Below are 17,276 nucleotides of genomic sequence, written 5' to 3'. Positions count from 1 at the left end.
ATTTTTAAAGATTTATACCCAAATTTTCACATTTTGGTGCTGTTATAAATGGCAGTTTAAAAAAATTTCAGCTGGGTGCAATGGCTCACAACTGTAATCCCAGCACTTTGGGAGGCCAAGGCGGGAGAACCATTTGAGCCCAGAAGTTTGAGACAAGCCTGGGCAACAAAAAGTGAGACCTTGTGTCTACAAAAAAATAAAAAAAATGTAGCCAGGTGTGGTGGCATGTGCCTATGGTCCCAGCTTCTCAAGGCTGAGGTGGGTGGATCTGTGTGATCCCAGGAGTTTGAGGGTGCAGTGAGCTATGATCATGCCACTGCACTCAAGAGTGGGTGACAGAGCAAGATCTTGTCTCAAAAAAAAAAAAAATAAATAAATAAAATAAAAAATAAATTTCCTATTGTTCATTGCTAGTAAATGGAAATTTAATTTTTTTTTTTTTTTGAGTCTCCCTCTGCCGCCCAGGCTGGAGTTCAGTGGCGTGATCTTGGCTCACTGCAATCACTGCATCTCCACCTCCCAGGTTCAAGCGATTCTCCTGCCTCAGCCTCTCCAGCAGCTGAGACTACAGGCACATGCTAATTTTACACCCGGCTAATTTTTGCATTTTTTTTTTTTAGTAGAGACTAAAAAAAAAGTAGATGAAAAAATTTAATTAGGTGAACTGACAGATTCATATTCCTGGAGTTATGGGAGAATTACAGGTTTTCAGAATGCTTAGTGTATTTGACATGCATATTCTTAGGGCATTTCAGATATACGAAGCATTCTGGTATTAGAAGTAAGAAAAACAAACAAAAAAAGACAGTGGTGTGCGCCTGTGCCCATGGTCCCTATTACTTGGGAGGCTGAGGCAGGAGGATCACTAGAGCCTAGGAGTTCAAGTCCAGCCTGGGTAACACAGCAAGACCCTATCAGAAAGAAGAGAAGGGAAGAGGAGAAGTCCCAAATTTAAACTCTTATTCCTTTAATAATACTCTTTATATATTGAATCAAGTTCTTATGCTTTACTCTCCCTACAATTCCAGCAAATGTTTCTACATATATGCTGAATTTAATCCCAAATGTTGGATCTCAAAGCCTTATTAACAACACTTAGAAGAGTGCTCGATAGGAGTCATCATGTTCCTGATACTTATTGATTAGTGAATGAGACAACCTCAAAGACAAAAATGAATGACTGGTGTACAAAAATCATAAGCGGCAAGACAAAACACCCAACTTAGACTACTACTGTGAGTATTTCAGGCTTACAAAACAATTCTAATAACTTACCAATAACTCCAAGGCTGGTGAGCCGAAGATACTCAAAGGGACGTGTTTTGCTGACAGTGTGCAAAAAGGGGTACAAAAAAAGTGGGATGTGTGCTGCGAGAAACGCTGACCTGGAAGAAAACAATAATTACATTCACAGCCCAGGGTTGATTTCTAAGGATCCTGAACTTTCAAATTTCTAGGTGGTTAATTCTGTAAGGCCTTAACATTGTCAGAGCAAGGAATCCTTAGGAAAACAATGTTACTGGTCATTAGTCTCAACCAATGGTTCTCAAATGGGGTGAATTTTGCCCCCTGGAGGACATGTGGCAATGTCTGGAGACATTTTTGATTGTCACAACTCAGGATTATGAAGCACTACTGGTACCCAGTGGGAAGAGGCCAGAGATGCCATTAAACATCCTACAATGCACAGGACAGTCCTCTCCTGCCCTCTCCTTCCCACCACAAAGATTCATCCAGCCCCAAATGGTAATGGTGCCAAAGCTGAAAACCCTAGTCCAGGTCACAGTGGTTAAGAAAACACATGATTTTCCCTGTAATCAGCAGAAAGTACATTACAAACTGATTAACTTAAAATATCCAATTGTGGATTTTAAAAAATAGACCACAAAATGCTATTAAGTGTCCAAGAGATTGTCCTAGATTACCTCCCTCACCTATGACTGAATAATAGTATTCACAGGTGCAGTCGAATAAACCTTACAAACCAAGACAACAAAACAAAGCAGCCATTATCAGGCTTACCTGCTATACTTTAATAAGCACATTCTTCTTTTTTTGTTAGGGCATTTCAGATACACAAACCATTCTGAAAACAGTTTAGTCAGGCAACTAATATGGAAATCAGTCTATTATTTTATATTATTTATAGTTACACCTTGTAGAAGAGCCAACGCCCAAGATTTTTAACACTCAAAGTACTCTTGCATTTTTGTTAAGTGCTTAAAATTTTCTTAGTAACTTCTCTAAAGCTGTGTAAGGTCAGTGCCAACCTAGCATTCATATTTCATAAGGAAACTTGACAAAGAGGAAAGGCTTTAATAAGATGACTATTAAGTGCCTTTGGGGCCATAAAAGCCCACAAAGTAGATTCCTGAACAGGATTTCCCTTTTCTTAATTTTTTAGATATGACAGGTGGCAAAAATATTTAAACTTACATGCCAATTCTCGTCTATTATAGAGGCCGCCCAGAATGCTATGTTAAGAAGGATTCTGAAGTCAAATCTGGGTTCAGTGGGGGGAAGGTGCTGGAAAAATATTTACTAAACTCCTCTTATATGCCATGCACTATGCCTCGCAGATGACATAGTGTCAATAACAGGATAGGGAGTGAGAAGTAGCTGTATGCCTGATACCTTTCCTGTAATGTGAACACTGTTTCTTTAAAGTTCATTGGGTAAAAGTAAATAAGAATCCGGAAGACCAGGAGAGACAGAGAGAGAGAGACACACACACACACACAAACGCGCGCTCTCTCTCTCTCTCTCTCTCCCCTGCATGCCCTTCCTTTTATTATTCAGAGAAAGTTTAGGACCATATTCAATGTATATCTCTCCCAAGTTACTCACCCAAAGCATTTACCTGGTTTCTGGATGTGATGCTACACATTGCAGTAATGCCAGAGCATTGCAAACTCTGTTAGACTGGTGTGCTGTCAAGGTGGGTGGGTTGATAGATGGATAAATATTTACAATTTCCTAAAAAATGGAAATCAGCATCAGATGAATAAGGAATAACTAAAAATTAATTCCCATGGTAATAAAGCAAAAAAAAAAAAAAAAAAAAGGGCAAATAAAATAGCTCTTAATTCTGTGCATCTTTTAAGAACTCCATCATCAAAGAGGGAGCAGAAATAATGCTCATATCCTTTCATCACAAACTTACTTGGCTGAGACTAGCTAAGACATTTCTACATTTGTCTCTAGGAAGATTTCTTTTTCTTTTTTTTTTTGAGACGGAGTCTCGCTCTGTCACCCAGGCTGAAGTGCAGTAGTGCAATCTTGACTCACTGCAAGCTCTGCCTCCCGGGTTCACACCATTCTCCTGCCTCAGCCTCCAGAGTAGCTGGGACTACAGGAGCCCGCCACCACGCCCAGCTAATTTTTTGTATTTTTAGTAGAGACGGGGTTTCACCGTGTTAGCCAGGATGGTCTTGATCTGCTGACCTCGTGATGCACCCGTCTCGGCCCCGCAAAGTGCTGGGATTACAGGCGTGAGCCACTGCACCCAGCCTAGGAAGATTTCTATGGAGGCAAATGTAGTCATCTACACTTCCTCTTATATTCTCCAGCTACTGAGGCTATCAGTTGAGGGATACTGAAATTTTTATAAACCCTCCTTTTGCTAACATCCTGCTTTAAGTTACAGTGATGAGATCACTGACCAGAAAGTGTTAAGTCAACCACAGTGACTCATAAAGAAGTTTGAATTTGGTTAGGTAGTAACATGGTAAGGACATGAATCAATGGGTGGGGATATGTATAAACAGCAGTGAATATATGCACTATCTGTCAAAAAGTAACGATTTACTCAATACAATTCCATTTACTTTTTTTTCTTTTTTTTTTGGAGACAGGGTCTCACTCTGTCATCCAGGCAGAGTGCAGTGGCATGATCATGGCTCACTGCAGCCTCCACCTCCTGGGCTCAATTGATCCTCCCACTTCAGCCTCCCAAGTAGCTGGGATTACAGGAGTGTACCACCAAGCCTGGCTAATTTTTGTATTTTTTGTAGAAATGGTGTTTAGCCATGTTGCCCAGGCTGGTCTCGAACTCCTGGGCTCAAGCAATCCTCCTAACTCAGTCTGCCAAACTGCTGGGATTACAAGCATGAGCCACTGCACCTGGCTACAATTTTCCATTTACATTATTTGTAAAACTTTTACATAGAAAAACGTTCCCATAACAAAGATAAGTTTCTTGGCTAAATGTTATAGAGATGGAATGTGAATTTACTTAAGAGTTGAAAAGTTAATCTAATTGTTAGGAATTTGGGGCAATACTTTAACGGATGATCATGCCACTACCTAGGTATTTTGGTATTGTTATTGTACCATATCAATTAATTAGCCACCAGTGACCATTCTGGTTTGAACTGAACTTCAGTTATCTATTCTTTAATGTGCAAGTGTACCCACCTTTAATACTACAGCTGTTATATCTTCAACATTTCCTTTCCAGGCCAGGCATGGTGGCTCACGCCTGTAATCCCAACACTTTGGGAGGCCGAGGTGGGTGGATCACGAGGTCAGGAGTTCAAGATCAGCCTGACCAACATGGTGAAACGCCGTATCTACTAAAAATTGAAAAAAAAAAATAGCCGGGCGTGGTGACACAGGCCTGTAATCCCAGCTACTCAGGAGGCTGAGGCAGGAGAACCACTTGAACCCGGGAGGTAGAGGTTGCAGTGAGCCGGGATTGCACCACTGCACTCCAGTCTGGGCGATGGAGCGAGACTCCGTCTCAGAAAAAAAAAAAAACAACAAAAAAAACAGAAAACAAACAAACAAAAAAACCCAAAAAACCATTTCTTTTCCATAGAATATATTGTATCTTGTGGTCTTTATACTCTACTTTCCACCTTCCTCCCCCGTCATGTAGATTTATCTTACAGTACTCCTAAAGCTGTGTTTGTCAAAGTGTAGTTCTTAGATCACCTGCATCACAATCACGTGGCGGAGGTGAAAGTGCTTATTAAAATATAGATTATAGGGCCCACCTCAGACTGACTAAATTGAATCTCTTGGGTAAGGATCCAAGAATCTGCATTTTAACAAATACCTCAGATCTTTCTAAAACAGGTTCTTACAAATGCAGTTTTTTAAAGAATCATCCTCCTAAAGTCTTCAAATCATTTGGGCAAAGGTAAAGAAATATACAAGTATAATGAAAAGAACTGAACTGCCAATCATGGACATGAACCCACCTGTAAAAGTGCTGCAATAGTACCAAATGAATGCCACAGCATGGGTGCAAGGTCAGGAACAGATTCTCGCTTCTTACTTAGCTCCAGCAAAGCATTTTCCCTAGTCTCAGGACTGGACAGCTCATTGATCCACTGATAGATCTTTTCTCTATCCACTTGTGCCAGTGTAGTAGGCACAGGCTTCAGATGAAGACAAGAAAGTAAATATGAGTTTATTAGAGTCAAACCAAGACTTACCCTGCAACAGAGTTTTAGAGGAAATATATTTTTCATGAATACCAGGGGAGCGTTTCTAAATACATACATTTGATGTCAACTATTCAATCTCTTTGGTAGTTACTGATGAAAATCTAAAATGCACACATACCCTTTGATAATTCCATGTTTAGGAATTTATCCTGTAGGTGTAATTGGGCTGTGCTGAAGACATACCAGGATGTTTACTGTTGCACTGTTATAAAAGCAGAAAACTGGCCCGGCACAGTGGCACATCCCTGTAATCCCAGCGCTTTGGGAGGCCATGGTGGGTGGGTCACTTGAGGTCAGGAGTTTGAGACCAGCCTGGCCAACATGGCGAAACCCCGTCTCTACTAAAAATACAAAAATTAGCTGGGTGTGGTGACGGGCGCCTGTAATCCCAGCTACTCAGGAGGCTGAGACAGGAGAATTGCTTGAACTTGGGAAGTGGAGGTTGCAGTGACCCGAGATAGCGCCACTGCACTCCAACCTGGGCGACAGAGGAATAAAAAAAAAAAAAAAAAACCCAGGTGTGGTGGTACATGCCTGTAGTCCCAGCTACTCACGAGGCTGAGGCACTAGAATCACTTGAGTGTGGGAGGTGGAAGTTATAGTGAGCTGAGATTGCACCATTGTACTCCAGCTTGGGTGACAGAGTGAGGCTCTGTCTCAATCAATCAATCAATGCAGAAAACTGGGCCGGGCATGGTGGCTCACGCCTGTAATCCCAGCACTTTGGGAGGCCGAGGCAGGTGGATCATGAGGTCAGGAGATTGAGACCATCCTGGCTAACATGGTGAAACCCCATCTCTACTAAAAATACAAAAAATTAGCTAGGCGTGGTGGTGGGCGCCTGTAGTCCCAGCTACTCTGGAGGCTGAGGCAGGAGAATGGCGTGAACCCGGGAGGCGGAGGTTGCAGTGAGCCGAGTTCGTGCCACTGTACTCCAGCCTGGGTGACAGTGCGAGACTCCATCTCAAAAACAAAAATGCAGAAAACAAACAAGTATCTCTCACTAAGAGACTGGTTAAATATTGGTGCAGCTTTATAATGTGATACTATGTAGTCCTTTAAAAAAAGAAGCAGCTCTCTATACACTGTATATTGATATTAAGTAAAAACAATAAAAGGGTTACAGAAGAGCATATAAAATGTTTCCATTAATATACACACATATAAAAATAAAAAAATACACATACATTCTTATACATTTACATATAACATTTCTAGAAGGACACATAAAAAACTGTTAACTGTAGTTACCTCTAAGGTTGGGGATTTATAGGGAGACTTATTTTTCATTGTTTACACTAAAACCTTTTGCATAAACTTTTTTTTAAAAGCCATATGCATATAATAGTTTTTGAGAGGAAAAAAAATTATGCCTTCCCAATACTGGTCCCTCCCCAGTGATTCTGACATCCCCCCTCAACTGAGCAGAAAACCTGTAATTTGGAAAAGCTCTCCCTCTTAATGATTCTTCAATATATTCTCTAACTACATCCCTTTGAGAACCATTCATTACTTACTCATGTAGGAAATACATACTTAGCAGGGCATGCTTTCATTATTATGCTAAAGAATCACAATATTCCCCCCCAAATTTCAGTATTTTATAATTCTCTATAGTCATCAAATATCTTTGTGACCTTGGTTAAGTTCCTTAATTATTCTTATCTGGAAAACAAAATGGGAGACTAGAAAAATGATAATTGCTACCCCTAAGCTCTAAACTGCTAACAAATTCCTGGTGATTTCCATCTCTATACCCAATATGTTCTCAGGTAATTGCTCCCAACCATGAGAAATAAAAGACGGGGGCGGGGAAGCTATCTACACTTGCAGATGAGATCACTAATGTTCAGAGGAATTAACTCACTCAATTTAACCAGGCATGAAGTTGCAGATTCCCGTACTTTTTTGAACTATATTACACAGTTTCTCACAGTACTTACAAGTTCCCAATAGACCTTAGCTTGACAGAATGATGACCTACCCATTGTACAGATGTAAAGACAAAGAACACAAAGAACTCCCTTTGTTGAAGAACAGAATTAAGCATAAAATAGACTTTGAGGTGGATTCAAATTTACTCTACCCAATCTGAATAATGGCCTTTTAAAAATGGAAGCTTCATTTTAAGCTTTTAGCTTAATGTTTATTATTTCACTAGCCTGACAGAAAGAACCACAAGGTGTTCTGCTAAATAGATTGAAATACAATGCAGCTTAAGCTTTAAGTGCCTTACAGTAATCTGCTAAAAGCTGTTTTGTAACTCCCTTCAGGGATGGTCCTCAAGGAATCAATCATAGGCTCTTAGAGCAACGATATGATAGAAGGAATATGGTAGCTTTTTTCCTCCTTTCCCAACAGCAAAAGCAGTGTTGTTCAGGCACTTGCCCTTTCTAGGCAGCCACAAACAGGCCCTCAACTTAAAAACTATTTTTGGAAATGTAATTCCTACCTGAAGATAGGGTATGTGTTTATTTAGAATATTACATCACCTTAGACGCTCAGCAGAAACACAGGATAAAATTTTAGCGTTAGGTTTCCTGCCCAGTCTCTTGGATGACCCCACAATCCAGTAACTAAAGGGGGCCTCACAGATACTGGTCTGGCAATATAGTACCTTTCCTGATTAATCAGTACCCATTCCAGCTGACCTTCCCCAAAGTCTTGTCATACAGATACCACCATCAGTAAACTCCATCACCCCTACTAGAGCCAGTCTGTGACTTGCAGTTGGCACCTTGTACCCCATCTTGCCCTGGTAACCACCGGTTTGCATACTATGCATCCTGAACACCAGGCCCCATCCCTACATATTCTCTTTCTGGAGCTGGCCTGATGCCTGGGACTACAGGCATATACCACTGCTGGCAGTGGTGTGGGCACTCTGAAAGGCCAATGCCTGGTGCGTACATGGGTTCCTAAAGCCATGGACACCTGCTGCTAGCAATACTCCAATTTGTGAGATTATTTGTGGGGGCTGCAGCCTCCATGTGATTTTGATTCTAAGAGAGCTAGAACCATGTCAGGTGGGTGGTAATGTGGCCCCCATGGGCACTAGCTTGGTGTTATGGGTTCTGCTGTCATTCTAGCCAAAAGGAGGGCAGTTTGGTGCCAGGAAATATCTAGGGTAGGGATCCTCCTTTTCATCATCTCTGTTGCATTTCACCCCCAATTTAATAACAGTAGTAAGTTACACCAACTGAATACCCATCTGTCATGGGATGAATACAATTTTTTAAAGATAAAAATGAGAGCTTAAAACATACAGTGCTTACTCTGCCAGGCACTGTCCTAAATACTTACAATACTTACCAGCACTCTCATTTTATAGATAAGGAAAATCTGAGGCACAGAGAAATTATTTAAAATTTAAATGGCAAGCTAGGATTTGTACCCAGGTGTTCTGGCAACAGGGCCCACACTTTTAACCGCTTTGCTAATACTGCTTCTCATCTGCCTGAAAGACGAAATCTGATCTAAAGATGACTTTTTTTTTTTTTTTTTTTTTGAGATGGAGTCTCGCTCTGTCTCCCAGGCTGGAGTGCAGTGGTGTGATCTCAGCTTACTGCAACCTCTGCCTCCCAGGTTCAAGCGATTCTTCTGCCTCAGCCTCCCCGGTAGCTGGGACTACAGGCATATGCCACCATGCCCAGCTAATTTTTGTATTTTTAGCAGAGATGGGACCTGCCCACGTTGGCCAGGCTGATCTCAAACTCCTGACCTCAAGTGATCTGCCTGCCTTAGCTTCCCAAAGCGCTGGAATTACAGGTGTAAGCCACTGTGCTCAGCTTAAAAATGACTTTCTAATAAATTATATTCTTTGACCTAGACAATATAGTTAATACATAAAAATCTCAGACAAAAAGTAAAATGTTATTGGTGGTAGTTCAACAAAATCTGAAAGAACACTCAGTACTATGAACAGTAGCACTGATGTTAGGAGAAATTCTCTACTTATTGAGATTACAAAGCACTTAATAGGTATCGTTTACAGAGAGAAGTCAGTACAATAGTTTGACATAGTTCCCTGCGTCACATTATGGATCAGACGGGGCATAATTTACTTAGTGAGAACCACCAACACACACATGGACATATAACAAGCAATTTTGTAACACACATATAGGAATTTCATTGTTTTGGAGAATACAAAGGAAATATTCTTATATTTTGAGTTATATATTAACTTATATAACCAGATGATTGATAAAATATTTTGGACATTCCTAAATAAAACACCAAAACTCAAAATGTATCTTACTCTTCTTTCATATCCCAAGAGTCACTTAGGCCCATCTTTCACAAAAAGAATCTGTAATTGACATCTTTTTAAAAGGAGATGGGCAGTAGAAGAAGCGGTACAGCAGGTGAGGGAAGAGTTAGTTCTGTTGTACTTCCTTTTTTTAAAAACATGGTTTCATTTAATGATCACAACATGGTGGTTATTAACCTCATTTAACAACCGATGAAACCATGGGCAGACAACAGGCAGATTTACTCCTCATGCCACTGTAACGATCACCTCTAATGATTCCTAGTTCAGATGCTACAACTCTCTGAATTTTTAATTTACTAATACATTTCTAAGGCTGTGGCTGATATGGAACTCAATCTAGTAGCACATATTGCTCACTGACAGGCAAGCAAATTAATCTATGACTTCCCTACTGGAGATTACCTTATTTGAAGCATTAATAATAATTGCAGGATATCAACCAAGAGAGCAGAGATTGACTTTTTTTGAGGCCCAGACCCTTTAAGAATCAAATGAAGTCCGGTGCGGTGGCTCACGCCTGTAATCCCAGCACTTTGGGAGGCCGAGGCGGGCAGATCACGAGGTCAGGAGTGCGAGACCATACTGGCTAACATGGTGAAACCCCGTCTCTACTAACACTACAAAAAAAATTAGCCAGGTGTGGTGGCAGGCACCTGTAGTCCCAGCTACTTGGGAGGCTGAGGCAGAATGGCGTGAACCCGGGAAGCGGAGCTTGCACCACTGTACTCCAGCCTGAGCCACTGTACTCTAGCCTGAGCTACAGAGCGAGACTCCGTCTCAAAAAAAAAAAAAAAAAAAGAAAATTGTGGATCTTTTACTCAGAAAAATACACAACTGCAAAAACACGAAAACCTACACATAATTTTAGGGAGTTCACAGAGTTCCTGCAATGCACCCATGTACCCAGGATTAAGAATCTGTTTATCAAACTGAAGAACAGGAAAGACCTCAATTTGCAAGGAACTACATGAGTATATAATTGGAACACACACTGGCGTGGGAGCCTGAAGTGGCTTCAAAATCCAGTTTTGCTCTTTCTAGAATTGTGTGACCTAAGATAAGTCATTTAACTTTCCAAACCTCAATTTTCTCATTGTTAAAGTGAAGGAACTATATTAAATACTTGTCAGTCTCAGGCAGCTCTAAAATCTTAGAAATTATTTAGTTCTTAGTTGTGAGAGTCTAATCTAAGAGGCTCTTTAAAAAAAAAAAACTTTGATGTATAATTTGCATACAATAAAAGTGAACTCATTTTAAGTGTACGCTTCAATAGATTTTTGCGAAATTTATACACCTAAGTAACTGCTACCATAATGAAGATATAGATCCATTCACCCCAAAAAGTTCTTTAATGCCCTTTTCAGTAAACCCCATACTCAGCCTGAGGCAATCATGGGTGTTTTCTGCTACTATAGATTAGGTCTGCCTTTTCCAGAAATTATTAATATGCAGTAACGTTTATTGAGCATTCCATGTGTCAGGCACTGTGGATTACATCATTTTATTTTCAAAATTCTAAGAGGAAACAGGTTAACAGAGGTTTAACGTGCTCAAGGTCACACAGCCAGTGTATAGCAGAATGAGACTGAAACTCTACTTCTCTCTAGAATCGATGAGTTCTATCTGGTCTCAAGGATAGAAAGCACAAATATTCCTCCAAGTTGAAGAAATTACTCTTAAGAACCCAACAGAACTTTCTTAAATTTAATATTCCCTTAGCACAGAACTCATTAACAGCTGGATTTGGATACACAGTGAGCTCAATTACATACCTGGACACATAGAATCATCAAGAGAAATCTGATTTAGATTATGAGTTATCCTTAACACTTCCAAGAATAGAAAAAAGCTCTATTGTACATTACCACAGATTATTAATTGTAACCTGCTAAAGTCAACAGTCCTGGCCAGGCACAGAGACAGGCTCACACCTGTAATCCCAGCACTTTGGGAGGCCGAGGCTGGTGGATCACTTGAGGTCAGGAGTTTGAGACCAGCCATGGTCAACACAGTGAAACCCTGCCCCTACTAAAAATACAAAAATTAGCCTGGTGTGGTGGCGCGTGCCTGTAATCCCAGCTACTCGGGAGGCTGAGGTGGGAGAATCGACTGAACCCAGAAGGTGGAGGTTGCAGTGAGCCAAGATCATGCCACTGCACTCCAGCCCGGGTAACAAAGCGAGATCCTGTCTCAAGAACATAAAATAAAATAAAAAAATAAAGTCAACAGTCCTGTTATTTTAATGTGTGTTAAAAAACTTTTATATTATCAAAATTTAGGTGGTAACTCTCCCTCCTTTTCTGTTTAATGACTTGTATATGGAAAATGTATTTCAAATGACACCTTTTTTCCCCAAGAAAACTTAACACAGAGATAAGACATTTACCAAAGTTACCAATGGTTAACTCCAAGTGTCACACAGTGTACTGACAGTTTAAGTTGGTCTTCTATTTCTGAAAGATCTTAACACATAATGTGAAAAGTATAAAGATGTTTATGTTATTTTAAATAAAACATATGACATTTCTCTATAAATGGTAAAGAAAATGATTTCCTTCTCTGAGTAAACTAAAAAATTGATGTTGATGGTTTCTTAAACAGAAAATAGCCAAATTATCAATGTAACTTTATGTTTAAGGGCCAAAATAGCTGTTTATTTTCCTGCTAATACATAAAGAATGGAATCAGACTGAAATAGAGATTATTTTCCCAAGTCTGGAGGTCAACACATGGATTTGGGTGTCAGCATGGTATTCCAAGAAAATGAACTTTCTAATAGTGCTGGAAGTACTAAATTAGCTTACCTTCATAATTTTATAAGAGCCAGAATGTATCTTTTTTTTTTTTTTTAAGACGGAGTTTCGCTCTTGTTGCCCAGACTGGAGTGCAATGGCACGATCTCAGCTCACTGTAACCTGCGCCTCCCAGGTTCAAGCGATTGTCCTGCCTCAGCCTCCCAAGTAGCTGGGATTACAGGCACATACCATGACGCCAGGCTAATTTTTCTATTTTTAGCAGAGACGGGGTTTCACTATGTTGGCCGGGCTGGTCTCGAACTCCTGACCTTATGATCCACCCACCTCGGCCTCCCAAAGTGCTAGGATTATAGGCGTGAGCCACCATGCCCGGCCCAGAATGTATTTTTTCAAAATAACTTTTTAAAAATGAAAGTGAATAAGCAAAGATAAGTTAGGCAATTTGCCTAAAGCTTCATCAGGAGGCTCGGGAGGAGAAAGTGAATTAGATCCTTTAGAGTGCAGTGTTCTTTCTACTTGCCAAAAAGGAAGGCATCTGGGAGTCCATGACAGCTTCAATAAAAAGATGTAACATAACTAATGATGCTGCTGGTTAGGTGGAAAGTGAGAGAAAGACAAGTGTTTGAGGATGCTAGAATTGTCAGTGGAAATCAGTGGGAAATTAAAAACAAAACAAAACAAAAACACATCCCCTAAAGGCTTACCTCCGGTTGTTTCACAAGCATAACATCCATTACAGAATACCTATGGCATGCAAAGATTTGTAGTTTTTTTTTTCCTTTGAGACAGGGTCTCACTATGTTGCCTAGGCTGAAGTGCGGTAGCATGATCATGGCTCACTGCAGCCTGGAAAATTTTTAAACATTTTTTGTAGAGATAGGTTCCTACTGTATTGCCAAGGTTGGTCTTGAACTCCCGGCCTCAAGTGATCCTCCTGCCTTGGCCTCCCAAAGTGCTGGGATTATAGGTGTGAGCCTTTAATTTGGGAATTAAATTCCCAAAGCTGAAGTCTGGGAACAAGTCACATATCAGTGAGTGAATCTAGCCAACCACTGAGCATTTTGTTATACTTTCTTTCTTTCTTTTTTTAAAGATGGAGTCTTGCTCTTGTCTCCCAGGCTGGAATGCAATGGCACGACTTTGGCTCACTGCAACCTCCGCATCCTGGGTTCAAGCGATTCTCCTGCCTCAGCCTCCTGAGTAGCTGGGATTACAGGCGCCTGCCACCACGCCCAGCTAATTTTTGTATTTTTAGTAGAGATGAGGTTTCACCATGTTGGCCAGGCTGGTCTCGAACTCCTGACCTCAGGTGATCTATCCGCCTTGGCCTCCCAAAGTGCTGGGATTACAGGCGTGAGCCACAGTACCCGGCCGCATTTTGTTATTCTTACTTAATCTTTAGAATAATCCTGTGTGATACTTCTGTCCGTATTTATTAGAGGAGAGAAAGAAATTATGCTCAATGGTGGCAGTAATGAATATATGAAGATGTTAGGATGTATTCCATCAAGAATGACAACAGCAAGGTTGGGCACAGTGGCTCATGCCTGTAATCCCAGCACTTTGGGAGGCTGAGGCGGGCAGATCACCTGAGGTCAGGAGTTCGAGACCAGGCTGACCAACACGAAGAAACCCTGTCTCTACTAAAAATAAAAAAATTAAAAATTAAAAAAAAAAAAAATTAGCCAGGCATTATGGCTAATGCCTGTAATCCCAGCTACTTGGGAGGCTGAGGCAGGAGAATTGCTTGAACCCAGGAGGCGGAGGTTGCTGTGAGCTGAGATCTCGCTATTGCACTCCAGCCTGGGGGCAACAAGAGCGAAACTCTGTCTCAAAAAAAAAATCACAACAGCCTACTACACTAAACATTTCTAGCATACTACTACTACTCAAGAGTCAAAATTTAAGATACTTCCCATACTATCTTAATTTTTCCTTCTAGTGAATAATATCCTACATTTACATGTGACTACATTCTCTCTCTTTTTAATAGACAAGGTCTTGCTATGTTGCTCAGGCTGGAGTCCAGTGGCCATTCACAGGTGCCTTCATAGCACATAGTAGCCTGGAACTTCTGGGGTGAAGTGATCCTCCCTCCTTAGCCTCCCAAGTAGCTGGGAGTATGGGCACACACCACTCAGCTTACATTATCATTTGGCAGTACTTTGTTATCTCCCTGGCTGAAATGATGATTTACCTACTATTTTAAAAAAGAGATAAAGACACAGATAACACACTTTCATTGTTAGGCAGAAAGTAAGCATCTTCTCAAGTGGCTTTGATTATTCTGGGCACTGTTGCATGCATTAATTATACTTCTTAAATTCCAGTGAGTGATATGCATCATTACTGTCCCTTTACCCACATCAGAATAATGCAGTTTGGTCCAACGGAAGGCATGAAGAATTGAGAATGAGGTGGATCAACTTTTTATGTTTTAGTTTCCTCACTAGCTAAATATATCCTAGTGAATGAGTGGTACGAAGGAATTTGTCAGAGCTGCTACAAGGTCCAAACATCCTAAGTGAAAGTGCATCTAAAAGTTCAAATTTTAAAATTAACGTAAGGCATTGAAAATTTGAAGAAACATATATTGAGTACTTATTATAAGTAATGTACCACAGCTTTAATGGTTGTTTAAAAGATGCATTAGGGAGCAACTGAAAATAAAAGGAATAGCTACAGAGTTTGGGAAGGCACAGGCAAAAGAGTGGCTCAGTATCAAAGATAAAATTCTGGAGAAGACACAATCAGATTTTGAGAGATGGACAAGTCAATCTTAGATCAATTTCCCTTTTTTAACCTGTCTTTCCCCTAATAGCAGCACACTCATCTTTCAACTTGCTTTTCCCCACATTACATATATAATTTGGGAGAAGGAACAAAAAAGCTAGGGGAATTGCAATGACCTAATTGAGATATAAAAGATACTCTCTACATTGAATAGTTACAAACACTTAGAAACAGTATGAAAGGAGGCAGAGATACCAACAGCAATGGAAGTGACGATGGAGATCAAATCTCAAAAAGCAGTTTTCTATAGCTTAGTCATACTTGGCTCAATTTTTCACTTTTTGTACTTAAAGGTATGGCAATTTTTGGTGCTTTATTTAGTAATTACGTCATTTTGCCTGATAACACAATTTCAGTACATTACTTTCCTTAAATCATTTCCCTTTGGTTAAACAGAAAAAGCAGAATTGGTCTTCAGGCAGGTGTGCTCAAATCAAATGATCTCCTTTCCCCATCATGGCAATGTTCTTTCAGTGGTCACCTTCCCTTCAATATTCTTTCATGCAGCAAAGTATCTGAGTCTTTATCTTGTACTAGGAACTGTCCTGGCACCGGGGAAACCACGTCAACAGGACCCACATGATCCCTGTCCCTGCCCTCAAGGAGACAGACAACAAATAAACGAATACAATAATTACACAGGGATCAGGGCTGTAAAGGGTACTCTACTAAAGTTAGAGGCTGCGGAACTAATTTGAAGAGGATAGTCAGGGAAGGCCACTCTGAGACAGATTTAGGCAGAGAACTGAAGAAAGATGGATTTGGATAAACAGTTTAAGGAGAGGAAGGAGAGTTCAAGGAAGAGGTACCAATTACACTCATGCTGTGTGTGTAAAGGAGGAGGGATAAGAAGAACATTCACTCCAGGCATAGAGACCACAAAGTGCATCTTGGAGAAAAAAAGCGCGTTGCAGAGGGTTAGGTGGCCAGAGTAGCTGAAGCTTTAGTAGCAAGAGACAAAAAACGAGATTATAAACGTGGGTTAAGGACCACATCATACAGGGCCGTGTAGGCTATGGCAAGGAGTCTAGATTTTATTTAAATGCCAACTGAAGTAGGATTACTTCGGATAGCTGAATTACACTATCTTTCTTTTTTGTTAAAAGATCACGCGGGTAAAACGAGATGTGTCGAGGAAAGTTTTAAACGCAGAGAACCTGAGTCAGATGCAAAAATTATGCACTTCTCTGGGCCTCAGGTTTTCCATAAATAAAGCAAGTGGTTTGAACTAGAAGCCATTTCCTTCCCGCTGCGACGTGGTGAGTTCTGAGAGCAGGGGCAGCGTCAGATTGACCACGGAATTCCCCTCATCGACGCCGGAGCCCAGAACACAACTGGCGCCCTGAAACTGTTGGTCAGCGCAATAAATCAATGAATGGCCTGCTACGGGCGCGGGACCAGGCCCCGGCTCCCGCAAAGAACGCGATGGGTCGCGCTGAAGGCCGCGAGAGGCGTCCGGCAAGGAAACAGCGGCCGGCTCCACCACAACCAAAGCGTGCCGAGGAGGGGAACCGGGGGCCTCGGAGGTTGAGGGCAGAAAAAAATCAGACTAGGGACCCGACACCGGGAACTAGGAAAGAAGGCTGAAACGTGGGTCTAAGGAAGGATTCTGGTTCCAGGCCTGGGGGCCCAGCCACTCACCGCAGCCGTCGCCAGGCTGTGCATGTTGTGAGCGGCCGCCGCTCTCTTCCACAGCCGGACGCGTCCGACCCGCGTCCCCGCTTCAGCACCCCTGCAGCGGAAAATAATGAGCCGCCGTAGCCGCCATCCGCCTCCGCCTCGCTCCGCCCACTTCGCGGCCCTCTGACCTCTCACCCCTGACCCCACCCACACATCCTCTTCCCGCCTCCAGGGCCTAGTTAACAGTCCCAGAGTTTGTCCTTTGCCCCTTAAGATTTAGGACCGGAAGGACGTCCGCGACCACTAGTCCCCGCAACTTCTGGCTTTGAGCAGGTATTTCCAGAGAGCGGCGTGAACTCTGACCCTCTTCCAAAGGCC

At 41.5% G+C, this 17,276-nt stretch overlaps 2 protein-coding genes and 1 long non-coding RNA gene across 4 annotated transcripts in view; 2 read left to right on the top strand and 1 right to left on the bottom strand.

Moving 5' to 3' along the window:
• LOC134759622 (uncharacterized) overlaps positions 1–1,325 on the top strand; it is a 25,385-nt gene extending 24,060 nt beyond the window's left edge. The window contains exon 2 of the long non-coding RNA XR_010136111.1: positions 1,029–1,325. This is a non-coding gene — a long non-coding RNA (uncharacterized LOC134759622). The remainder of the gene's footprint in view (positions 1–1,028) is intronic.
• CNOT9 (CCR4-NOT transcription complex subunit 9) overlaps positions 1–17,276 on the bottom strand; it is a 27,743-nt gene extending 10,467 nt beyond the window's left edge. Inside the window, 4 exon segments of one of the 2 annotated variants that reach the window (NM_001132981.1) lie at positions 1,276–1,385; positions 2,861–2,976; positions 5,205–5,384; positions 16,920–17,276. In NM_001132981.1, the coding sequence (NP_001126453.1) occupies positions 1,276–1,385; positions 2,861–2,976; positions 5,205–5,384; positions 16,920–16,943 (430 nt within the window). In that variant the 5' untranslated portion in view covers positions 16,944–17,276. 2 annotated transcript variants of the gene reach the window in all.
• USP37 (ubiquitin specific peptidase 37) overlaps positions 17,114–17,276 on the top strand; it is a 115,253-nt gene continuing 115,090 nt past the window's right edge. Inside the window, exon 1 of the mRNA XM_063713055.1 lies at positions 17,114–17,231. The gene's annotated coding sequence lies outside the window, so the exon portion shown is untranslated. The remainder of the gene's footprint in view (positions 17,232–17,276) is intronic.

The sequence above is a fragment of the Pongo abelii genome, chromosome 11 (genome assembly GCF_028885655.2).
Source record: "Pongo abelii isolate AG06213 chromosome 11, NHGRI_mPonAbe1-v2.0_pri, whole genome shotgun sequence".
NCBI classification, from domain to species: domain Eukaryota; kingdom Metazoa; phylum Chordata; class Mammalia; order Primates; family Hominidae; genus Pongo; species Pongo abelii.
The sequence above is the reverse complement of the archived record's forward strand: the minus strand, read 5'-3'. Positions and strand labels throughout refer to the sequence as shown.